General features: G+C 49.0%; 2 protein-coding genes across 2 annotated transcripts; one reads left to right on the top strand and one right to left on the bottom strand.

Annotated features, from left to right (window-relative positions):
* Window positions 595–2,896, bottom strand: LOC8080692 (60S ribosomal protein L15-1). The gene is made up of 4 exons (XM_002460663.2): window positions 2,743–2,896; window positions 2,488–2,654; window positions 1,200–1,397; window positions 595–1,104 (listed from the first exon to the last, which is right to left on the bottom strand). The coding sequence occupies exons 1-4, from the start codon at window positions 2,744–2,746 to the stop codon at window positions 859–861; spliced, it is 615 nt and encodes a 204-aa protein (XP_002460708.1). The 5' UTR covers window positions 2,747–2,896; the 3' UTR covers window positions 595–858.
* On the top strand, window positions 2,745–21,346 carry LOC8080691. Its single transcript, XM_021453585.1, has 4 exons — window positions 2,745–2,912; window positions 19,347–20,270; window positions 20,552–20,734; window positions 20,855–21,346. Exons 1-4 carry the CDS (start codon window positions 2,745–2,747, stop codon window positions 21,158–21,160), a joined length of 1,581 nt encoding a protein of 526 aa, XP_021309260.1. The 3' UTR covers window positions 21,161–21,346.

The raw sequence follows: 21,346 nt of genomic DNA, 5'->3' as shown, positions 1-21,346 counted from the left end.
GTAAATTACGAGATGAATCTTTTAAGCCTAGCTAGTCTATAGTTGAACAATATTTGTCAAATAAAAACAAAAATGCTACAGTGTCTTACTTCAAAAAAAAATTATATCTAAACAAGGCCTCTGACCTCTGAGAACCATTAGAGCAACAGCCATAAGCGAACAAAAAAAACAATGTCAGAAAGTTTCGCATGCAACAAAAGGCATTTCTTAGGTCTTGTTTAGTTCAAAAAAAACTAGATTTAATTACCATAGTATTTTCGTTTTGTTTAGTAATTAGTGTCCAAATTATGCTCAAAGAATTCATCTTGCAAATTACATACAAACTGTGCAATTAGTTATTTTGTATCTATGTTTAATACTCTATATATACATTTAAAAATTCAATGCGATGAAACAAAAAGAAAAAATTTTAAAAACTAAACAACGCCTTATTTCCAATTCTGCTCAAAAGATTATCAATTTTGTAAGAATCCGCATCAAAATACGATATGCTCATAGACTGTCGAAGCATGCTCGTCAAACTGAAATAAGCTTGAAATACAACAAGCTTGTAAATTTGAGTGCTTAAATCATGAACCATATGGCAACAGATAATAATCAACCGTTGCCGCAACACTAAACCCATAATGCGAGACCGAATACACAGCAATACATTACTAAACCATCATTTTCATCGACTGAGAACACAAGATAACCACAAATATAGTTCACGGCACTTGCTCCATGGTACACTGATAACAGAGTTCAAGGAGCTCGGAACACATGTAGCAAAATTTAACAATGCAACAAAAATACCAAATACTATCAGAGCCTGCATGGGGCGGGTTCCACAGTAGCAGAGCATCAAGATGTATGTGCTCAACGGTAGCGGCGGAGGGAGAGGGTCTGGTTGCGCTTCCAGGTGGCCCTCCTCGACGGCCTGTTCTTGTGGTGAGTGTGGCCCTTGCCACGCAGACCACGGAACTTCTTGCCTGCAGAGGTGAGACCACGGAGCTCACGGTGCTTGTGCACAGGATTGCATAACCAGTTGATCCTTGGGTCATTACGGATGGTGGTGTGGGCAACATCAACCAGGATGATCTCGAAGTACTTGTAGGTGCTATCCTGTTGTTCAGTAAGAACCAGGTGAGACTTCAGTACTAACTAGGATGAAAATTCTCATCATATCTTGTTATAAGCTCAACTAAATTCAAGTTTACCTCATTCACCCAGTAGGAGTTGAGAACCCTGAGTCCACCAAGCTTACGTCCAGCTCTCTCCTCAGCAACAGATCTCTTGTTCCTCTGGAACTTGAGCTGGGTGATACCCTGGTGCTTGGGCTTGCCATAGACAATACCCTTAGGCACAGGCCTCTTCCTGCCACCACGCCTGACACGGACACGGTAAACAACATACCCCTGAACAAAAATAACATGAGGTTAAGCAAAACTATTTTGATCATAGAGTAAGAGTCCACAACAACTCAAATTTTCAGAGTATAAACTAGCTCAAAGCATTACACAAGTACAAACTGTTCTTTTTTTTAGGGGAAGTACAAGCTGTTCATTTCTACTCAGTGAAACTATCAGAGAACATGTACAGTATTAACCAAACCACACAGCTTCATACAGCATAAAGAATATGCAGGAACTATTAAGTGACAATAGATTGATTACAAATACTACCACAGGTAGGTAGCTTCAATATAACTACTTCCAAAATCAAACCTAACATACCACAACCTCACTCGGCGCAACCCATTACTACAAATGGGTCTAATGAAACATGGTTTAACGAACAAAAAATCCCATATAAACTAGTACTCCCTCCATACCAAATTGTAAGTCATTCCAAGAATCTTGGAAAGTCAAAACATTTTCATGTTTGACCAAAATTATAGAGAGAAATACTAAGATTTATAACGTAAAGTGAGTATACTATGAAAATATAATTAAGGAAGAATCTAATAATATTTAGTTGGTATCATAATAATTATTATTTTATTATATAAATTTGGTCAAATTTAGAAAAGTTTGACTCTCCAAGATTCTTGGAATGACTTACAATTTGGAATGGAGGGAGTACAATATAACAAATAGATCCAACACCTGCATATATTCTGACTCAACAGGAGGTTAAAACCTACAGAATTAGCAGGACTCGTAATACCAAAATCATAGTCCAAACTTGAACATCTTATATTAGCAGAAACAAAATATACTACAACGTTCGGAAAAGGTAAATCGAATAAGGGTCGAGCTCTCCGGAACCTCAACAACCCTTCATTTCGTCCAGGAAGATTGTCACTATAATCACCAGAAATACTACACAGGCCTGGCTTGCAGGAAGGCTGAAAATTTTAAGGCAGACAGGCATACGACTGTAGCACTTTGGGAAATCACAATCCTAAATGAAAACGGTAATCCCTGCACCACCCTGACCTTCCGCCTACCCACAAATCCATAGCCAAGGTCGCACGCGCCAATGGGGTCAAGAGGGGAGATCTACCTGCTTGGCCTTGTAGCCGAGGCGGCGGGCCTTGTCGGGGCGGGTGGGCCTTGTGAGGCGGACGATGGCCGGCTGCTGCCTGTACTCCCAGCAGCGCACGCGCTGCACGAACCGCATCACGTCGGACTGCTTCCTCCTCCATAGCTCCGATACGTACTTGTACGCACCTGCGCCACAGCGAGAAACGATGCAAGACACCGTAAGACCCACGCATGCGCATTGGAGAGGGCATCAGCGGTAAGGAGGAGAGCTCACCCATGGCGGATGCGGCTGCGTGCGACGGCGGCGGCGAGGCAGGGAAGGTGGAGCGTGCGGAGAGGAGCCTGGGGTCTGGGTGGCGGCGGCCTAGGAGTGACCTTATACCGAGGCGATGGAGTTCTCGTGGCCGTCAGATGGGGCTAGCTAGGGTTTTGGAATTGTCCAGGGTAGATGGGCTGCGAAAGTTGGGCCTTGCGCTGCAGATGTACATAGGCCTTTTTTTTTAGGGAATGTACATAGGCCTTGTTGGTTGTTCATCTCTTGCGTCAATTTTCATTTGGAAGAAATCACTTTGACCGTAGTGGTGCCTTATGGCGAATGCATGGAAAGTTGCAGTGTTGTGACTTGTGAGTTGATGGAATTTGGTTATCGGAGGGAAACAAGAATGAGTTTTTTATATTTAACTAAACAATAATGAGGTTGAAGAGGTAATTCTAGTGTGTGGCTTTTTTGTGTAAAATTATATGGCTAAGGCCTTGTTTAGATGGATTTTTTTTTAAGTTTGACACCGTAACACTTTCGTTTGTATTTGACAAATATTGTCCAACCATAGACAACTAGACTCAAAAGATTCGTCTCACGATTTACAAGTAAACTGTGTAATTAGTTTTTTTATCTATATTTAATGCTTCATGCATGCGTCCAAAGATTCCATATGATAGGGAATCTTGTAAACTTTTAGATTTTTAGGTGCATCTAAACAAGACCTAATTACAATGAGCGACAACGGTGTATACTATTAAAACATAATTCCCACCCATGCCTAGAGAAATGGATAGGAGTTCACTCTCTAAAATCACGTTGCTATTTCAACCAAAACTTCCACTCACACGAAATAAACATATGATTTCTACACCTCTTACTCTGAATTAGAGATGGCAACGGATATCCGAAACCCGAATACCTGATAAGGACGCAGGTATAGAATGGATTTTGTACCTGCGGGTACCTTATTGGGCGAAATCCTTTACCCATTGGGTATGACAGGTACGGGTGTGGAATAGTTGTACCCATACACGCGTACCTGTGGGTAAGAAATACCCATAAAATGAGTAAGCAGCCTAAGTAATTTAGCCCATATAGCCCATGAAATTTAGCCCATGTAGCCCATGAAATTTCCACCAGGCGCTGCTGAACGTGGAAGTGTTGAGCGGCTAGTGTGCTACTAGTGCTGCTATTAATTTGTTGTAAGTTGTTATGTTTAATTTTTCTGGAAGTTGTGATATTTAACTTGTTGAAAGTTGTTATATTTCTGTTGAATTCGGGTATATTTTCGGGTATGGAATACCCGTCGGGTAAGAATTACCTGTCGGGTGCGGGTATGGAATGAATTCCTTATCCGTCTGCTTTTGTACGTAACTCGATGGAATAGGTTTTGACCTGGCGAGTATGAGTATGGGTGGCCAGTACCCATCGGGTACGTATCCGTTGCCATTTTGACTCTAAATTCTCATTGTTACTCCCTAAATGAGTACCCCCTTTCAATTAGCTTCAACTAAATGTGTAGCGTCCAACTGGTTGGAGGGGATCAAAGGATTTTCAAAGGAATTTGAAAGCAATAAGCGCTAAAACAGAGGAATCACACCATAGTGTTTGGAATAAAGAAAGGTTGGTTTCCTTTTTAAAGGAAATAAAATCATAGTAGTGCAAAACATAGGAAATAAACCCTCCATTCCAATCCAAGGGAAAGAATCTTTGCTCTTGCTCTCTATTGCTATACGTGCTCAGCTTTGTGTACTTTTCCCCCTTCACTATAAACATCTCAAAGTATCAATTTTTATGTTTTAAAATCCTATAGTGTTCTATTCACTTTATCTTATTCATGTTTTTTTTTGTCCATTGCTTTGTTTTGCATTCCTTTGCTCCGGATAGCCCTTTGCCGATGAAGCATGGAAATCATGCAAAAATTGCTTATATATCACAACTTGCTTATTCGTTTGCTAGATAGGAGTAGATCACTCCCCCAAAGCTCAGGGCTAAGTCTAAAAATAGTTCAAGCTAAATGATATAGTTTGAACGAAGAGAAAGACGATAACATTTTATGGGATGGAATGAATTTTATGTGGATGAAACTTCTTTTTACAGTGTTCCCAAACCCTATGAGTTTTGGAAATTGACACATAAAATCAACATTGAACTGGCCTAAGTATATTTCATTTGCCGTTTTGTAGCTTGTTGGCTGTAAAAACTTAAGCATGTTTCATGGAATTGGCAATTTTAGCTTGGCTGTCAAAGTTTAAATTTGCTTTCAGTAAGTTGGGAAAAAGTCTACATCACCCCATGAACTATGAGGTGGTGTCTACTTTACCCATCGAACTATGAAACAGTCTAATTTACCTCGTGAACTATTCAAAACCGTTCAAATCACCCCCTGGGCGGTTTCTAATGGCGGTTTTGCTACAGTACCGTGGTTTTGACTTTTTCCCTATTTGTTTTCATATAATCTTTGAAAAATCATAGTAAATCACAAAAAAATCATAAAATAGAAAATCTAATTTTGTATGACTCTGTATGAGTAGATCTACACAATGAATATATAATATGGTATACTTTAATACAAATTTTTTCTATAGCTTTAAATTAGTTATAAAAATCAAATTTTAGCTATAATTAATTAGAATAATTCATAGCTGCAGCTTCTGTGGTCCAATTGTGGTGAAATTTTTATGGTGGACTAATTATTCTATGCTTGAACTATAGTATATATTTCATACTCATCACATCATGTATAACTAAGTTTATTCAGGTTTATGCTTGTTAAATATAAATAAATCTATAACTAAGTTATACATGATCCGATGAGTATGAAATATATACTATAGTTCAAGCATAGAATAATTAGTCCACCATAAAAATTTCACCACAATTGGACAACAGAAGGTGCAGCTATGAATTATTCCAATTAATTACAAATAAAATTTATTTTTTCTAACTAATTTAAAGCTATAGAAAAAATTTGTACTAAAGTATACCATATTATATATTCATTGCATAGATCTACTCATGTGGAGTCCAATGAAATTAGATTTTCTATTTTAAGATTTTTCTTTGATTTACTATGATTTTTCAAAGATTATATGAAAATAAATAGGAAAAAGAAAAAGTCAAAACCATGGTTACTGTAGCAAAACCATGATTAATGTAGCAAAACCGCCATCAAAAACCACTCGGGGGTGTGATTTGAACGGTTTTGGATAGTTCAGGGGATAAATTAGACTGTTTCATAGTTCGGGGGTAAAGTAGACACCACCCCCATAGTTCAGGAGGTGATGTAGACTTTTTCCCAGTAAGTTAGGGTAGTCGCTCTGTCCCATAATAGATGACTCTTTAAGTTTGGACATGAGAAAAATTTACCACTTTAGCTAAAAAAATTCAAATCTAAACAGAGCCTTAGAACACCCGCAACATGCCCAAAAAAAGAACCGATGTTTCGATCAAGACTCAAGAGAGAATGTCCAAGCATTGTTTTCAACACTACAACAGCTCATATCTCGTTAAATTTTTTAGCCATCAACACTTGAGGAAGCATTGAGGCCTGAAGATAAAAAAAAATGATATCACTCACTGTCGACGAAAGCTGGTCGGCAGTCTACCTTGGGGTATACCCACGGTAGTAGTTTATCGGTAGACGGTGCGCAAACTACGAACTCGATGGTGACGCAAGACACGGACAAGCTTTTTATCCAGGTTCGGCCGCCGAGTTGGCGTAATACCTACGTCCTGCGTCTGGTTGTATTGGATTGTGTTGAGAGATAATCTGTCCTAGGGGGGGTCCCTTGCCCCTCCTTATATAGTCTGGAGGGCAGGGTTACAGATCTGGAAACTAATCCTAGTCGGTTACAATTGCCATAGATAATTCGATATCAATTCCTATTCTAACCGACTAGAATCCTGCTTGATCTCCACGTCTTGTTTCCTTGCGCGAAACTCCGAGCTGTCGGGTCAAGCCTTCGAACTTGTCTCGTAATGGGCCAAGCTTCCTGGCTGAAGTCTAGCCGTAAGGGTATAGGGGTTTATACCCCCACAGCTAGTCCCCGAGCACCATGTATTGTGATGTAACACGCCGTCTTGAGCTTCTTCGATTAGTGAGGCTTGACGTCTTCAATAAGTAGGAAAGTCGCCCAAACAGTTGCAACGGTATTTTGACAAACTCAAAAGACAGTTGATCAACATTGACATCGAAGAAGCAGGTTGTTCGAAGAATGCATGGTGCTCTTAATTAAAAAAGATTTCTTTTCTGGTGAAGTGTGCCCACTTTACTTTTCTGAAAAGTATAGACCTCAAAAAAGCAAGCATATTCACCGCAAGGTGAAGTGTGCCCACTTAGTCCCCGAGCCTGGTAGTAGGTGACGTAGGCACGTGGTGCCAGGGTCAAAAGAAAAGTTCTTAAAGAAATTCTGAAACTGAGATGCATCGCCAGATGCATCGTACCGATGTAGTCCCCGAGCTTGCTGGAAGGCGAAGTATGAGCCTTGTAGCAAGGTCTAAAAAATTGAATTTACCAGTCCCCGAGCATATCATGCTCGTCTGCAATTGAATAGACTAATCGACCAGTCCCCGAGCGTCGAGTGCTCGGTGGTCGGTGCAGTCCTTGAAGCTCCGAGCTAATAGACTGGGCGACCAGTCTCCGAGCGTCGAGTGCTCGGTGGTCGGTGCAGTCATTGAAGTTCCGAGCTAATAGACTGGGCGACCAGTCCCCGAGCATCGAGTGCTCGGTGACCGGTGCAGTCCTTGAAGTTCTGAGTTGGTAGACTGGGCGACCAGTCCCCGAGCGTCGAGTGCTCGGTGGTCGGTGCAGTCCTTCAAGTTCCGAGCTGATAGACTGGGCGACCAGTCCCCGAGCGTCGAGTGCTCGGTGGTCGGTGCAGTCCCCGGGTTGTTGACTCACTGGCGTATATGTCTTCTTACTTTTGAAAAGATCTTTCCAATTAAAATTGTCGTGACGAGGTCTCCTGACAATATGTCAGACGGATGCATGAAAAGTTGCGCCCGGCAACTGTACAACCGCTCTTTGCATGGTTTGAGAAAAGGAAACCATCAATTGGTACGAAAACTCCGCCGCATTAATTATCTATAATCATTGTAAACCGAAACGCCGCGTCCGCCGCATGGCCTGCCCACTTCCCGAGAATACAGGAAGTGGGAGAGGTGGGGTCGCGGGTTTATAAGGGCCTAACAGGACCGCCTGTACCGCTTCGCCTGCCATTGCCTTCAAACCTTCCGCTCTCATCTTCTCCAATCTCCTGCATCTTCCTAACTCCAGCCCACACTCGCACCTCTAATGGCGAAGAGCGACTCCAGGAAGAGGGCCGACCTGATGGCCAAGGAGTGGAAGAAGTCCCGCAGCACCACAAAATCTCTTGGTGACCTCGTCGATATGGGTCTTCTGCACGGCGCAGAGCTCGGCGGCTGGAGGGCGCCGGAGGGGGAGAGCTACCCCGACCCTCGCGCCGGTGAGATCGTCGTTTTTGAGGATTTCGTTAAGAGAGGCTTTGGTGTTCCTGTTCATCCTTTTCTTCAAGGTCTTCTTTTGTACTATGAGATCGGGATTTGCAATCTGCACCCGAACTCAATTCTCCTTATTTCCACCTTCATCCATCTGTGCGAGGCCTATGTTGGCATAGAGCCGCACTTCGATCTTTTCCGGTACCTTTTCTGCTTGAGGAAGAAGGGAGCAGTTGGAGGCTCCAAGGTTGCAGGTGGAGTATACCTCAACCTTCGTGATGGGATGAAGAATCGCTACCTGCACTGCCCATGGAACACTTCCTTGACCGAATGGTACAGGAAGTGGTTCTACGTCAGGGAGGAACCGGGCAGCTCCACGTTCTGCGACGTGGGGTACATTCCCGAGAAGAGGACGAGCTGGACCGACCGCCCAGAGTTCGACGGTCAAGTGGCGGATCTGATGAAGCTGATCGACTGGTCGCGCCTGGATGGGCTTGGCGTGGTCGGCAACTTCATTTGCCGCCGGGTGATGCCCTGCCAGAAGAGGGTGCACTCGGCGTATGAGTATGCCGGAAGCGCAGACCCGACCAGGATGCGGTCGGAGATCTTGGAGAAAGCGGAGGTACAACAGCTGTTGAACGAGCTGTTTAACTTCGCTGATGGGGGCTTCATCCGTGGCAGTGATCGGGTGCAAGCCTTCAAGTTAGGACGACCAGCGCCAAAGGTATGTAGCAGAGCCTGTTTGATCATTCGTATATCGTCTGCAGTTAACTCATCTCTGTTGCTTTTGCAGGTCGGTGATGTTGACCGGTGGGCAGTGTATGTATCACTGGCACCGGGGATGGAAGATCCTGTGGGAGAGGTCCCGCCAGAGGAGGACGCTGCTCGGTGTACTCATTACACCAGCAGTGAGGAAGACCAAGCCCGCCCCGTCCTGGCCTCCGAGGAGAGGGTAGCGGGGAAAAGGCCATTGCCGGCGGATCCCTTGCCGACACCGGAGCTGCCGGCGGACCTACCGGCGGAGAGCAGCCAAGCGCCGAAGCGTCGTCGGCTCGTGCGGATCGTCGACGACGATGACGACGACGAGGAGGCTGCGCCGTCGTTGGTCCGGCGGCCTCGGAGCCGCCCAGACGCTGCGCCGGTCGCCACTGATCGAGTGGCCAGCGGCGCCGCTACCCCGCGAGTTACCGAGGTGGGGGCACAGGTGCCGACCGGCCGGGCGAGGAGGAGGTTCACCGCGACCCATCGTCGGTCAGACCTGTAAGTGTTCGACTTACGTATTTTGGACTCCTCTTTTTTTTTAACTTTTGTTCCTGCAGTGCGGCATCGGATGTCGACCCTGGCCAAACTGCCGGCCAGGGAACGGGCGAGCCTGCCCGCGGTTCCGGGGATGCAGCCCCCAGACCACAGAGCAGCCAACAGCTGCAGTCGCGCCTGGGAGCACCGAGGGGCTCCCGAGCGCGACGCCGACTACAACAAGCAGCCCGACCAGGGCTGGAGAGGCTCCCCCAACTGACTCCTCGGAGAAGGGGAGATCTCCGACCGCTCCTCCTGCCGGGGGGAGTGAAGTCCCCCCGCTGCCCCGAGCAGGAGCCTCTTTGGCTGCGGGCTCCCCAGGTCTGGTCCAAGGGCCAGTAATGGCTGGGACCACCACCGGGGGTGACGCAGCACAGGAGGAAGAAACCCGGGCGGCCTCCGACGACGAGGTGGAGGAGATCGAGGGTCGTCCCCGTGATGGCCGCCAACACGTGTATGTGTGGCGCCAACGCGGGGATCACTTTATCGGTCATGAGGAGGTCGCCGAGACCGAAGAGGCCGCCAGGGTGGAGCGCGCGGCCAAGCGCCTTGTCGACGAAGTCAAGGTAAGCGGCTTTTTTGTACTGCTGCGCATTCTTTTGCCTTGCCTTGCTTGATCGTTATATGCTTGCTTTGTAGGACGTAATGAAAACGGCGAAGTACCGGAAACGGTGCTTTGACCGGATAGAAGGCGTCATGGCCGAGAACAAGGCCCTTGCCGCGGAGGTAGACCGGTTGCGGGCGGAGGTCGGGGAGAAGGTGGTCGAGATGAGCGCCGAAAAGGAGCGTCGTCTCGACCTTGCTCGTCGTCTGGCCGACCAGTACCGGCTGCAGGAAGGTTAGTCACATGCTCCAAGCAGTTTCGCGTACTTGCATAGTTTGCTTTGCTGACCAGTTTAGTATTCACGCAGACTTGGAGGAGGAGGTGGCGAGCCTCCAACAAGAGAAGGAGCAGCTCAGCCAACAGCTCGCCGGTGCTCAGGAGTCCGGGCGGCGAGCGGAAGAGGAATTGGGTCGAAAAGACCGGGAGTTAGCTGGTAATGGGTGCCGCCTTGTTGGTTGCTGCCTGCCCCTTTGTTTGTCTGGTATGCCGAAAGTAACGTTTCGTTTCGTTTGCAGTGCTCAAGGCGAACACCAAAAAGCACCTGGATGACCTGGTCAAGGACCGGGACTCCTGGAAGGTCAACTGTTGCAGGATCTGGAAAGGAGTGTCCCCGGTCCTGGACCTGATCAGTCCCGAGCTCCCGGAGAGCCAGCCCCGCGCGCCGCAGTTGACCCCGGTCGAGAAGGCGCAACGGGCGTGGGACTGGCTCCAGCAGTTTGTGAAGGACGCCGGGGAGTTTGCCGGCGCGCACGTCCTCAGCATGGTGCGCGCCCACTACCCCCTGGTCGACTTGAGCAGGCTGGAGAAGGGGTACCCGAAGGAAGTCGGCCCACAGGAAGTGGACGAACTTCGGGGTAGTCTGCTGGACTTGTCGTCGACAGTGATCGGCGACATCAATCTGTGCGGGACGGCCACTCCTCCAGACCAGCCGAGCTCAGATAGGTCGGCCAGGGAGTTGTCGGGCGCGTCCGTTGCGGGAGATGGGCGGTCGACGCCTGCGGTCTCGACCAGCCAGGCGCCGGTGGCCCCGACCCCTTCGTCCGGGCAGCAGGGCCAGGCGGGTGATCAGCCCGAGCAGCTAGGCCAATAAAGTAGTCTGTAGGAATAGACTAGTGTCTGCCCGTCAGGGTATTTATTGTAAACTTTGTATGTAAAGTTTGTAATAAAGTTTGCTTTTTGTCATGACTATTGTTTTGAGCGCTGTAAGGATATCTGAGTGACGTGTCACCGTATTTGTCTTGGTTGTCGCTAAGAGCGTCCGTTGCAGGAGTTTTGCCGAGTGCTGTGTGTGACAAGGTATGGGCCAAAAAATAGAGAATTTCATTATCGAAAATTATAAGATACTTACAAAAGAAAGTCATTAAAAATCTTTATGGATAGAAACGTCGCAGCTTGTCGATGTGCCAAGAGTTAGGCACTCGTGTTCCGTCTGGGTATGCCAATCTGTAGGACGTAGGTCGTGTGACCTCGGTCACCACGAAGGGTCCTTCCCAGGGAGTGGATAGCTTGTGCATTCCCTCCTGGCTTGTTTTCCATCGAAGCACCAGATCGCCGACCACAAAAGAACGGTCCTTGACATTCCTGTTGTAGTATCGCCTGACTGCTGTGAGATATTTTGCTGTTCGGAGACACGAAACTAGACGCTTCTCCTCCATGCAATTGATTTCGAGTTCTCTGGCGTTGTCTGCGGTCGCCTGGTCGAAGTGCTCGATTCTAGGAGACCCGAAGTGTATGTCAGACGGCAAGACCGCCTCTGCGCCGTACACCATGAAGTAGGGAGACACCCCTGTGTTTCGACTGGTCTGAGTTCGGAGGCCCCAGACCACTGCCGGCAATTCTTTCATCCATCGACCGGGTGCTCTGTCGCTCTCGGTGTACAACCTTTTCTTTAGGGCGTCGACGATCATCCCGTTAGCACGTTCAACTTGACCGTTGGCACGTGGATGTGCCACTGACACATATTTTATGACTATGCCTCTGTCATCGCAGAAATCCCAAAAAGTGGTGCCAGTAAACTGAGTGCCCAGGTCGGTGATTATGCTGTTCGGGATGCCGAATCTGTGTATGATTTGATTGAGGAACTCCACAGCCTTCTCGGAGGTTGCCTTGACCAGGGGCATGTATTCAATCCACTTGGAGAACTTGTCGATTAACACGAAGACAAACTTGAAGTTGCCCGGGGCTGGTTTAAATGGTCCGATCATGTCAAGCCCCCAGCAAGCAAAGGGCCAAGACGCCGGGATGGTTTGAATTTCATGGGCAGGTACGTGTGTCCTCTTAGCGAAAAACTGACATCCTTCGCAATGCCGAACCAGTTTTTCTGCGTCGCTGACCGCGGTTGGCCAATAAAAACCTGCTCGGAAAGCCTTTCCGACCAGCGTTCTGGATGCGGCGTGGTTGCCGCAGGATCCGGCGTGTACGTCCTCCAAGAGCTTGATACCATCATCTTGGGGTATGCACTTGAGCAGTACTTCGGAACTTGCGTTTTTCCGCATGAGTTTTCCGTCGACCAGGATGTAGTTCTTTGATCGTCGGATGAGACGCTCGTTTTCTGTTTTGTCCTGAAAACCTGTCCCGTCTGAGATGTATTTGATGAACGGGATACGCCAGTCACGCCCACCGGTTGTCGGAGTGGCGTCATCTATGAGCATTGCCTCGGTGGGTTGCTTGTCGACCAGGGGGGAGCTTACGCTCGGCTCATGGATGTCCTGGACGAAAATACCCCGCGGGATTTGGGCCCGAGACGAGCCTAACTTTGACAACGCATCTGCTGCTTGGTTTTTATCCCGGACCACGTGGATGTACTCTATGCCATAGAAGTTAGTTTCCCATTTGCGAATTTCTTTGCAGTAGAGATCCATCTTCTCGTGGGTTGCGTCCCACTCCTTGTTGAGCTGGTTGATGACCAAAGCGGAGTCGCCGTAGACATAGAGGCGCTTGACCCCCAGTTCAACGGCTAGTCGTACGCCATGTAAGCATGCTTCGTATTCGGCGACATTGTTTGACGCCGGAAAAAGGATCCGAAGGACGTAGCGGAGTTTGTCCTTGTTGGGTGATACGAACAATATCCCAGCGCCTGCACCGTTGATGTTCAAGGACCCATCAAAGAACATTGACCAGTGGTCTGAGACATCTGGAACGGAAGGCTCGTTGAGATCCGTCCATTCGGCAATGAAATCGACCAGGGCTTGAGACTTGACGGTGGTGCGACTCTGGAACTCTAGGGAAAATGGACATAATTCCATTGCCCATTTCACGATTCTGCCATTGGCGTCTTTGTTGCGCAGGATGTCCCCGAGAGGAAAGCTGGTTGTCACCAGGACTCGATGGCCGTCGAAGTAGTGCTTCAGCTTTCTTGACGTTATCAGGATGGCGTATATAAGCTTCTGTATTTGTGGGTACCTGGCCTTGGATTCGTTTAAAACTTCGCTTATGAAGTAAACGGGTCTCTGGTCCTTGAAGACGTGACCTGGTTCATCTCGCTCGACCACTATTGCCGTGGAAACAACCCTGTCGGTTGCAGCAATGTAAAGGAGTAGGTCTTCATTGGGCTGAGGCGCTGTGAGGACAGGCGGTGAAGTGAGGAAGGTCTTAAGCTGAGTGAACGCAGCGTCGGCTTCCTCTGTCCAAGAGAATTTTTCTGACGCTTTCAGTAGTTTGAAGAAAGGGAGGCCTTTTTCTCCCAGCCTTGCGATGAAACGACTGAGGGCGGCCATGCATCCGGTTAGCTTCTGAATATCCTTGACGTTCTTCGGTGGTCGCATGTCGAGTACGGCTTTGACTTTTGAAGGGTTTGGTCGTATGCCGTCGCGACTGACGATGTTGCCGAGCAGTAGACCGGAAGGAACGCCGAAAATGCACTTCTTGGGGTTGAGCTTCCACTTGTACCTATTGAGTGCCTTGAAGGTTCGGTCTAAGTTGTCGATTAGGGTGCTCGCGTCCCTTGTTTTTACGACCACGTCGTCCACATAGGCCTCGACGAGGTCGTCGCGAATCTCGTCGTGGAGGCATTGCTGGATGGCCCTTTGATAAGTGGCCCCGGCGTTTTTAAGTCCGAAAGACATGGTAGTGTAACAGTATGCGCCGAAGGGTGTGATGAAGGATGTTTTGATCTGATCTTCTTCCTTTAACGAGATCTGGTGATAACCAGAGTAGCAATCTAGAAAGGAGAGGAGTTCGCATCCGGCCGTTGAGTCGACCACCTCGTCGATGCGAGGAAGACCAAAATGATCTTTAGGACAGTGTTTGTTGAGATCGGTGTAATCAACGCACATTCTCCATTCGTTATTCTTTTTGCGTACAAGAACCGGATTGGCGAGCCAATCGGGATGATACACTTCTTTTATGAATCCGGCTGCTAGAAGCCGTGTTATTTCAGTCCTAATAGCCTCCTTTTTGTCGCGAGCGAACCGTCGCAGTTTTTGCTTGATTGGTCTTGCGGTCTTCGAGACGTTTAAGGAGTGCTCGATCAGGTTTCGTGGGACACCGGGCATGTCTGCGGGTTTCCATGCGAAAACGCTCACGTTGTCCCTTAGAAACCTGACAAGCGCGTCTTCCTATTTTGGATCCAGGTTAGCCCCGATAAGGGCTGTCTTCTCGGGGTTGCCTTCGACCAGCTGCACTTCTTTGTGCTCCTTGGATTTCGAATTCTTTCTGGCTGTCTCCTGCTCAGGAAATCGGAGCTGGTCGGGAGGCAGCTGTGCGGCTTGGTTTTTTGTTTCCGCCATGCGGATTGAGAGGTCAATTGCCTCGGTGATCTTGAAGCTTTCTTCTTCGCAGGTGTACGCAGTGTAGACGTTGCCTCTGATGGTTAGGACACCCTTCTCCGTGGGCATCTTAAGGACTAGGTATGAGTAGTGCGGGACTGCCATGAACTTTGTCAGCGATGGGCGGCCCAGTATGGCGTGGTAGGTCCCGTCGAAGTCCGCTACTACGAAGTTGATGAACTCCGTCCGGAAGTGATCGGGTGTGCCGAATTGGACAGGCAGTGTTATCTGTCCGAGGGGCACTGAACTTTGACCTGGCAAAACACCCCAGAATTGGGCGTCGTAAGGTTTTAGTTGCGCCGGTGATATCTTGAGGGCGGGCAGGCTGTTGCGGAAGAGGATGTCGATGGAGCTTCCCCCGTCCACGAGCACGCGTTCGAATCGGATGCTATTGATGCAGGGATCAAGAATCAGTGGGAAACGACCCGGCTCTGGGATAGCGGCCCATTGGTCCTTCCTGCTGAACGAGATCTCCCTGTGGGACCACGCGGAAAATTTCGGATCTGCGATCAGCCCGTCCGTGCTGTCTATGTTGAGGCAGGCTCTCTTTAACAGCTTTCTTTCTCGCTTGGACTCAGTGGAGACCTTGCCCCCGAAAATGGAGTGGACCACGTCGGTGGGGCTGACGTATTGGTGTCGGGGGTCCCTGTCTTGGTCCTCATCCTCGTCTTCGTGGTCGTGCCCGTCGCGTTTGTTACTTTTCTTGGCGGTGTCTTCTTGGACGGCCCGCCGTGTATAGATATTTTTGAGGACGCGGCACTCTTCCATGGTATGGTTAGACTTTGGGTGTAGCTGGCACGGTCCCTTCAACGTTTTGTTGTAGTCGTCTTGGTAGTCTCGTCGTCCATTGGGACGTTTGACCGTGTTTACTTCGTGGTCGTATTCGCGAGGGCGCTTTCCTCTGAAGTCGTCGCGGCTGTCGCGCCGCCGATCCCAACCCTCTCGGTGATCGCGGTTGTCGGAGCGGCGGTGATTTCTGTTGTCGTAGCGACCACGACCGTCATCTCGCCGGGAGGGCTGGTCGGTGCCTCTCGCATCGTCTCGGATTAGTTTTTCTGCGTCATCTGCATTGGCGTAATTTTTAGCCGTGGCGAGGAGCTCTGCTACCGTCGATGGGCGCTTACGCAACAGCTTGTTCCTCAGCGCTTCATGGAAACGCAAGCCCTTGATAAAGGCTGATATGGCCTCGTCATGAGAAATCTTCAGGATTTTGAGGCGCATATCCGAGAATCGTCGGATGTAATCGCGCAGAGGTTCATTCTTCCTGTCTCTTATCCTTTCAAGGTCATACTTGTTTCCGGGCTGCTCGCATGTGGCGATGAAGTTGTCGATGAAAGCCTGTCGTAGCTCTTCCCAAGAGTCGAAGGAGTCCTCGGGCAAGCCGAGAAGCCACTGATGACCAGCCTGGTCGAGGACTACGGGGAAGTAGTTAGCCATGACGTGCTCATCTCCTGCCGCTGATCGGACGGCGATTTCGTAGAGGGTGATCCAGTTCTCTGGATTTTCCTTGCCGTCGTATTTTTTAAGTTTTTCGAGCTTGAAATTGCGGGGCCACACGACCTGGCGGAGGTGTGAGGAGAACTGCCTTAGGCCCGGAGGACCATGGGTCGCATCGTACTCGATGCGGCGCAGGTTTTCGTGGACTGCTCTCTCTGCGGCGCGCCTGTTGATGCGGTCCCGGGCATCTTTGGGAGGGATGTTGTGGCGGAGATCCCTGTGTTGATCTTCTTCTTCTTGGCCGCGTACGCGGTTCTGCTGGCGGCGGCCATCGGCGTCCCGACCACCATCGTCGCGCCGTGAGTCCCCTCGACGGTTGTCGGGGGAGCGGCTGCGGCGACGTCTGCTGGGTGAGGCCCGGCTACGATGAGTCTGGTCGGAGGCGGCTTCCGTACAAGAGACGTCCTGGACTCTCTTGAGCAGAGTGGCTGTCTGTCCCATCGCGGCGATCAGGTGTGCTCGGATACTGGTCCGGACTCCCTGGCATTCGGGGGTGTCAGGAAGCCGATCCAGGTTGGCCATGGCGACAGCCACGTTGGCGCTTGGCGTTTTGTAGACCGGCTGGTCCCCGACCATGTCAAAGGCATCGTTGAGGTTACCTGGTGGCGTCTGTTGTTGCTCGTCCGCACGCCGTCGGGCGCGATCGGCGTTACGCTGTTCGCGGAGTTGCCTCTGGTCGTCTGTTTCTCCGTCAACAGCCGGTTCGTCGGCGCTGACATTGAACACGATATCCCCTCGCCGGGGGGGGGGAATATCGGGAATCGGTCGAAACCCGGAGGGTGTGAAGGAAAATCCAGGTCGTAGCCCTCGTCTTCGGTGTTTATAACCTCAGTGGGGACGGAGCCGGTGCTTGAGTTGGTGCTGGAAACCTGGCCGTCCCGTAGCTCTCGGATTGTCACCATGTTGACATGGTGACGATTGTTCCTTGTCGGCGACCAGCCCGCTTTGCTGAAAACGGATTGGACATGCTGTGAGTAAACGGAGGCCGAGTTGTTCGGGCCGCAAGGATAGTCTTCCTTTTTGAGCTCGACGGATCGTCCTGAAAGGGTTGAGGTTATCGTCAGGGACATTCCCAGCCGTTCGTGTGTGGTGACACGAGTTGGCCGGCGGGATTTCGAAAAATCCGCTCGAGCAGCTTGGTCGGGCCGGCACAGAACTCCATCTATTAGTTGGGAGACTTCGAGTAGCTTGGAGTCAGCGCGATCGAGCGCTTGGAGGAGGTCCGAGCAGTCGATCTCCTTTCCCTTGTAGAGTGGGAACGGTGGTCGGGAGCTTGGTGCCGTCATGCGTGTGGTCGGAGACGGCGTGATCTCAGATTGGATCTGGATCTCTTTCGGAACCGTGGTCGCGAAGTCGCCGCTGCACGTCGTCCACGTGATCTGGCCGACGGTGAACGTGAGGCCTTCGGGCACGGTCGCGGAAGCTGGGATCGTGACCATCTTGTTCGCCGGAAAAGTTGCACGCACACCCCCTACCTGGCGCGCCACTGTCGACGAAAGCTGGTCGGCAGTCTACCTTGGGGTATACCCACGGTAGTAGTTTATCGGTAGACGGTGCGCAAACTACGAACTCGATGGTGACGCAAGACACGGACAAGCTTTTTATCCAGGTTCGGCCGCCGAGTTGGCGTAATACCTACGTCCTGCGTCTGGTTGTATTGGATTGTGTTGAGAGATAATCTGTCCTAGGGGGGGTCCCTTGCCCATCCTTATATAGTCTGGAGGGCAGGGTTACAGATCTGGAAACTAATCCTAGTCGGTTACAATTGCCATAGATAATTCGATATCAATTCCTATTCTAACCGACTAGAATCCTGCTTGATCTCCGCGTCTTGTTTCCTTGCGCGAAACTCCGAGCCGTCGGGTCAAGCCTTCGAACTTGTCTCGTAATGGGCCAAGCTTCCTGGCTGAAGTCTAGCCGTAAGGGTATAGGGGTTTATACCCCCACACTCACTTTCCCAACAAATGTTTTGGATCCTATATTGTTCAGACACATGTCTACACATCGAATACACATTGTGGGTAGTAACGAATTGAAGCATCGGGTAGTCGTGTCAATGAGGTGACGCCTCACAATCAGATGGGTGCTCTTTAAGGAGGAGAACAAAATATGTAGTACATTGAAAATGAGAAAAGAAGATATAGAGATGGAGATGCATTGAGAAAAAATAATAACTAATTTAGAATAAAATTTGAACCCTAAAAATACAAATATTATGAGATGCAGGGAGTACGTGACAAGGAGGAAGTATGTGACAAAGAGGGAGTGCGTGAGAGGGCAGTATTTTGCCATTTTTACTTCCAGTTCACTCTAATAAAATTGCTCCCAGTACCTTGTCGTTTTTACTCGGCTCTCAAAGTTAAAAATTGCTTCCAGTAATTTTTACTACGGCCTTGTTTAGATCAAAAAGATTTTGGATTTCGATACTGTAACACTTTCGTTTTATTTGACAAACATTATTCAATCATAAAACAATTAGACTTAAAAGATTCGTCTCGCAAAAAAACTGTGCAATTGATTTTTATTTATCTATATTTAACTCTCAATGCATGTGTCGTGAGATTTGATGTGATGAAAAATCTTAAAAAGTTTTTGTTCGTTTGACTGATAAGCCTTGAAAAAAAATATTATTGGTTGATTTGTTATGAAAGAAAAATCTGCTCTAAGTGGCTGGCAAATTCGGCCGGATTGTCCGTGCTCCCCATTTTCCGGCATAGCACAGGAACCGAGGACCGGATCCCCACGTCTCACGTAATTTCGCCCTCCCGCTGAGCTTCCGGCGACGCAACGGCAAGGCCGTTCCCAGATCCTTTTTCTACTCATCCCCAGTCTCCCAGATCCTTTTCCTACTCATCCCCGTTTGCATATCGGCTCCTCTCCCAATCTCCTCCCGAACGGCAAACCCTCCCTATCCCCACGCCCGATTCACCTGCCGCCGCCGGACGGCCGTTTGCCCACCAATCGAGAGATCGCGTGCACCTTCTGCCGCGAAGACCAACTGGATATGGAATGCTGCCGCGGGGGCCTTCTCCCACACTCCACCGGCCTCGGTTGCGTCCTCCCGGACGGCGAGGAGGACCGCATCAGCGCCCTCACCGACGACATCCTCCTCCAGATCCTCGCCCGCATCGGCTGCGCCCGCGCCGCCGCGCACACGAGCCTGCTCGCGCGCCGGTGGCGCGGGCTCTGGGCTCACCTCCCCGCGTTCACGTTCCACCACATCGCGCCCGGCTCGCTCGACGCCGCGCTCGCCCTGGTTGCCCGCCCCGCGCCGTCGCTCCTCGACGTGCACTTGCTCCTCGTTGCTCGGCGCCGCCGCCGCGCTGGCGCCGGCAGAGATCGTCGTCCACGTCACCGGGGGCATACTAGGCGGCCCCTTGGAGCTGCCCTGCTTCGACCGCACAGTCTCCATCAAGCTGGATTTGTACTTTGTCCGCTTCACGTTGCCGCCCGCGGGAGGCTTCCTGGCGCTCGAAAGCCTCCACCTGGAGAACGGCTGCATCGACCTCAGCGACTTGCTCCCACGCTGCCCTCGCCTGCGGAAGCTTTTGATCCCCTTTTGGAATTCCCAGTCGATAGTGGTCAGGTCACCATCGCTCGAAGAGTTCAGTGTTCATGCCAACTTCAATATCGCGCAGCTTGAGATCGTGGCCCCTGCGCTTAAGAGGTTGTATATGGATGCCTATCGCGGTATCCACGATGATTGCAATGTGGTGTTCGCGGCGCCTGCGGTGAAGGATCTGACATGGAAGTGCGAGTGCAAGGCCCTAACTTATATGTTTGGTGTTATATGGCGCATGTGGAGCCTGACCTTTGAGTACACTCAGCTGGACAATAACATCGACAGCCAAAGCGTTTGTTTGCAGTCACAGCACCGCCCTTTTGTTGGCGTCCTTTCACTGAGCTTAGAGACCAATGTGCGTATCTGCTTTCCTGCTCGTTTCTATTGCTGCACTGAACTAAACTAATCTTTGTATATTTTGGCCCTGTTTGGTTTCCCTTGCTAAATTTTAGCTAGCTAAACTTTAGTCACTTTAGTAGTAGCTAAAGTTCCAAACACATTGACTAAAAGGAGCTAAAATAGTTTAGTTCTATTAGTCACTCAAGAGTAGCTAAAATAATTTTAGCTAGCTAGAATTTAGCAAGGGTAACCAAACAAACCCTTTGTTTCACTGCATGCTTCTAATTTGATGTGTAGGTTTTGCCAGGAGATGTATCGAAGACCTTCGAGCAAGAGATATACCGATTTCAGGTTACTGATTGTTCTGTTTTGGAGCTGGATCTCATACAACAAGGCCATGTTTATGGAACAATCGTCCTCCATCTTCTTGGCCTTTGTACTTCTATACAAAGGCTTAAGGTGACGCTAGATGAATTTCTCGTAAGTATTGATTCTGTTTTGCAGATATGATCATTCTGAACAAATTTCTATATCAAAATGCTCGAGGCTGTGCCCTAAGTATGAATCATCACTGACACATTTTACTTCAATATTCTTTAGAGGGAAGACTCCTGCTATGCAAATTGCTGGTGTGATCAGCCTAATAATTGGAGAAGTCAGAGTATCTCCTTGATTGATCTTAAAGAAGTGGAAATCTATCGCTTTAGAGGACAAGATCACGAAGTTGATTTATTGAAAGTACTCTTGAGATGTGCAACCGTGCTTGAAAGGGTGACTCTGGGATTTTCCAGAAAAGTCTCATCAAGTGATAGTGCATGCATGAAAATCGTTGGCATTTTAGAGGATTATCCTTCTGTGAAGTGCAATTTTTATCAGTATGGCAAGCTGATTTTTATGCGTGAATAGGATGCTATTGCATGAAGCAGGATGTGATTTAGCCCATTCCTGTCAAGATTGGAACTTCCTTTATTCTTCTCGACTTTTCCCATGTAGGTTTCTGAATAAATATTGGTCTCTGTGAGCTTGTTCACAGGGTGGTGACTCTAATTTATTGTGTGTCTAGTCGAATAAAATGAATTATGCTTGTGTCCC

Source organism: Sorghum bicolor, chromosome 2, assembly GCF_000003195.3.
Source record: "Sorghum bicolor cultivar BTx623 chromosome 2, Sorghum_bicolor_NCBIv3, whole genome shotgun sequence".
Classification (NCBI taxonomy): Eukaryota; Viridiplantae; Streptophyta; class Magnoliopsida; order Poales; family Poaceae; genus Sorghum; species Sorghum bicolor.
This window is presented reverse-complemented; position numbering and strand designations above follow the sequence as displayed.

Coding starts and splice junctions, on each gene's coding strand:
- LOC8080691 (XM_021453585.1), top strand. CDS start 2,745: ATGGCGGATGCGGCTGCGTGCGACGGCGGCGGCGAGGCAGGGAAGGTG. Junction 2,913..19,346: donor GGGTTTTGGAATTGTCCAGG/GTAGATGGGCTG, acceptor TCTGCCGCGAAG/ACCAACTGGATATGGAATGC. Junction 20,735..20,854: donor TGACGCTAGATGAATTTCTC/GTAAGTATTGAT, acceptor AATATTCTTTAG/AGGGAAGACTCCTGCTATGC.
- LOC8080692 (XM_002460663.2), bottom strand. Junction 1,398..2,487: donor TCGGCTACAAGGCCAAGCAG/GTAGATCTCCCC, acceptor ATTTTTGTTCAG/GGGTATGTTGTTTACCGTGT. Junction 1,105..1,199: donor ACTCCTACTGGGTGAATGAG/GTAAACTTGAAT, acceptor ACTGAACAACAG/GATAGCACCTACAAGTACTT.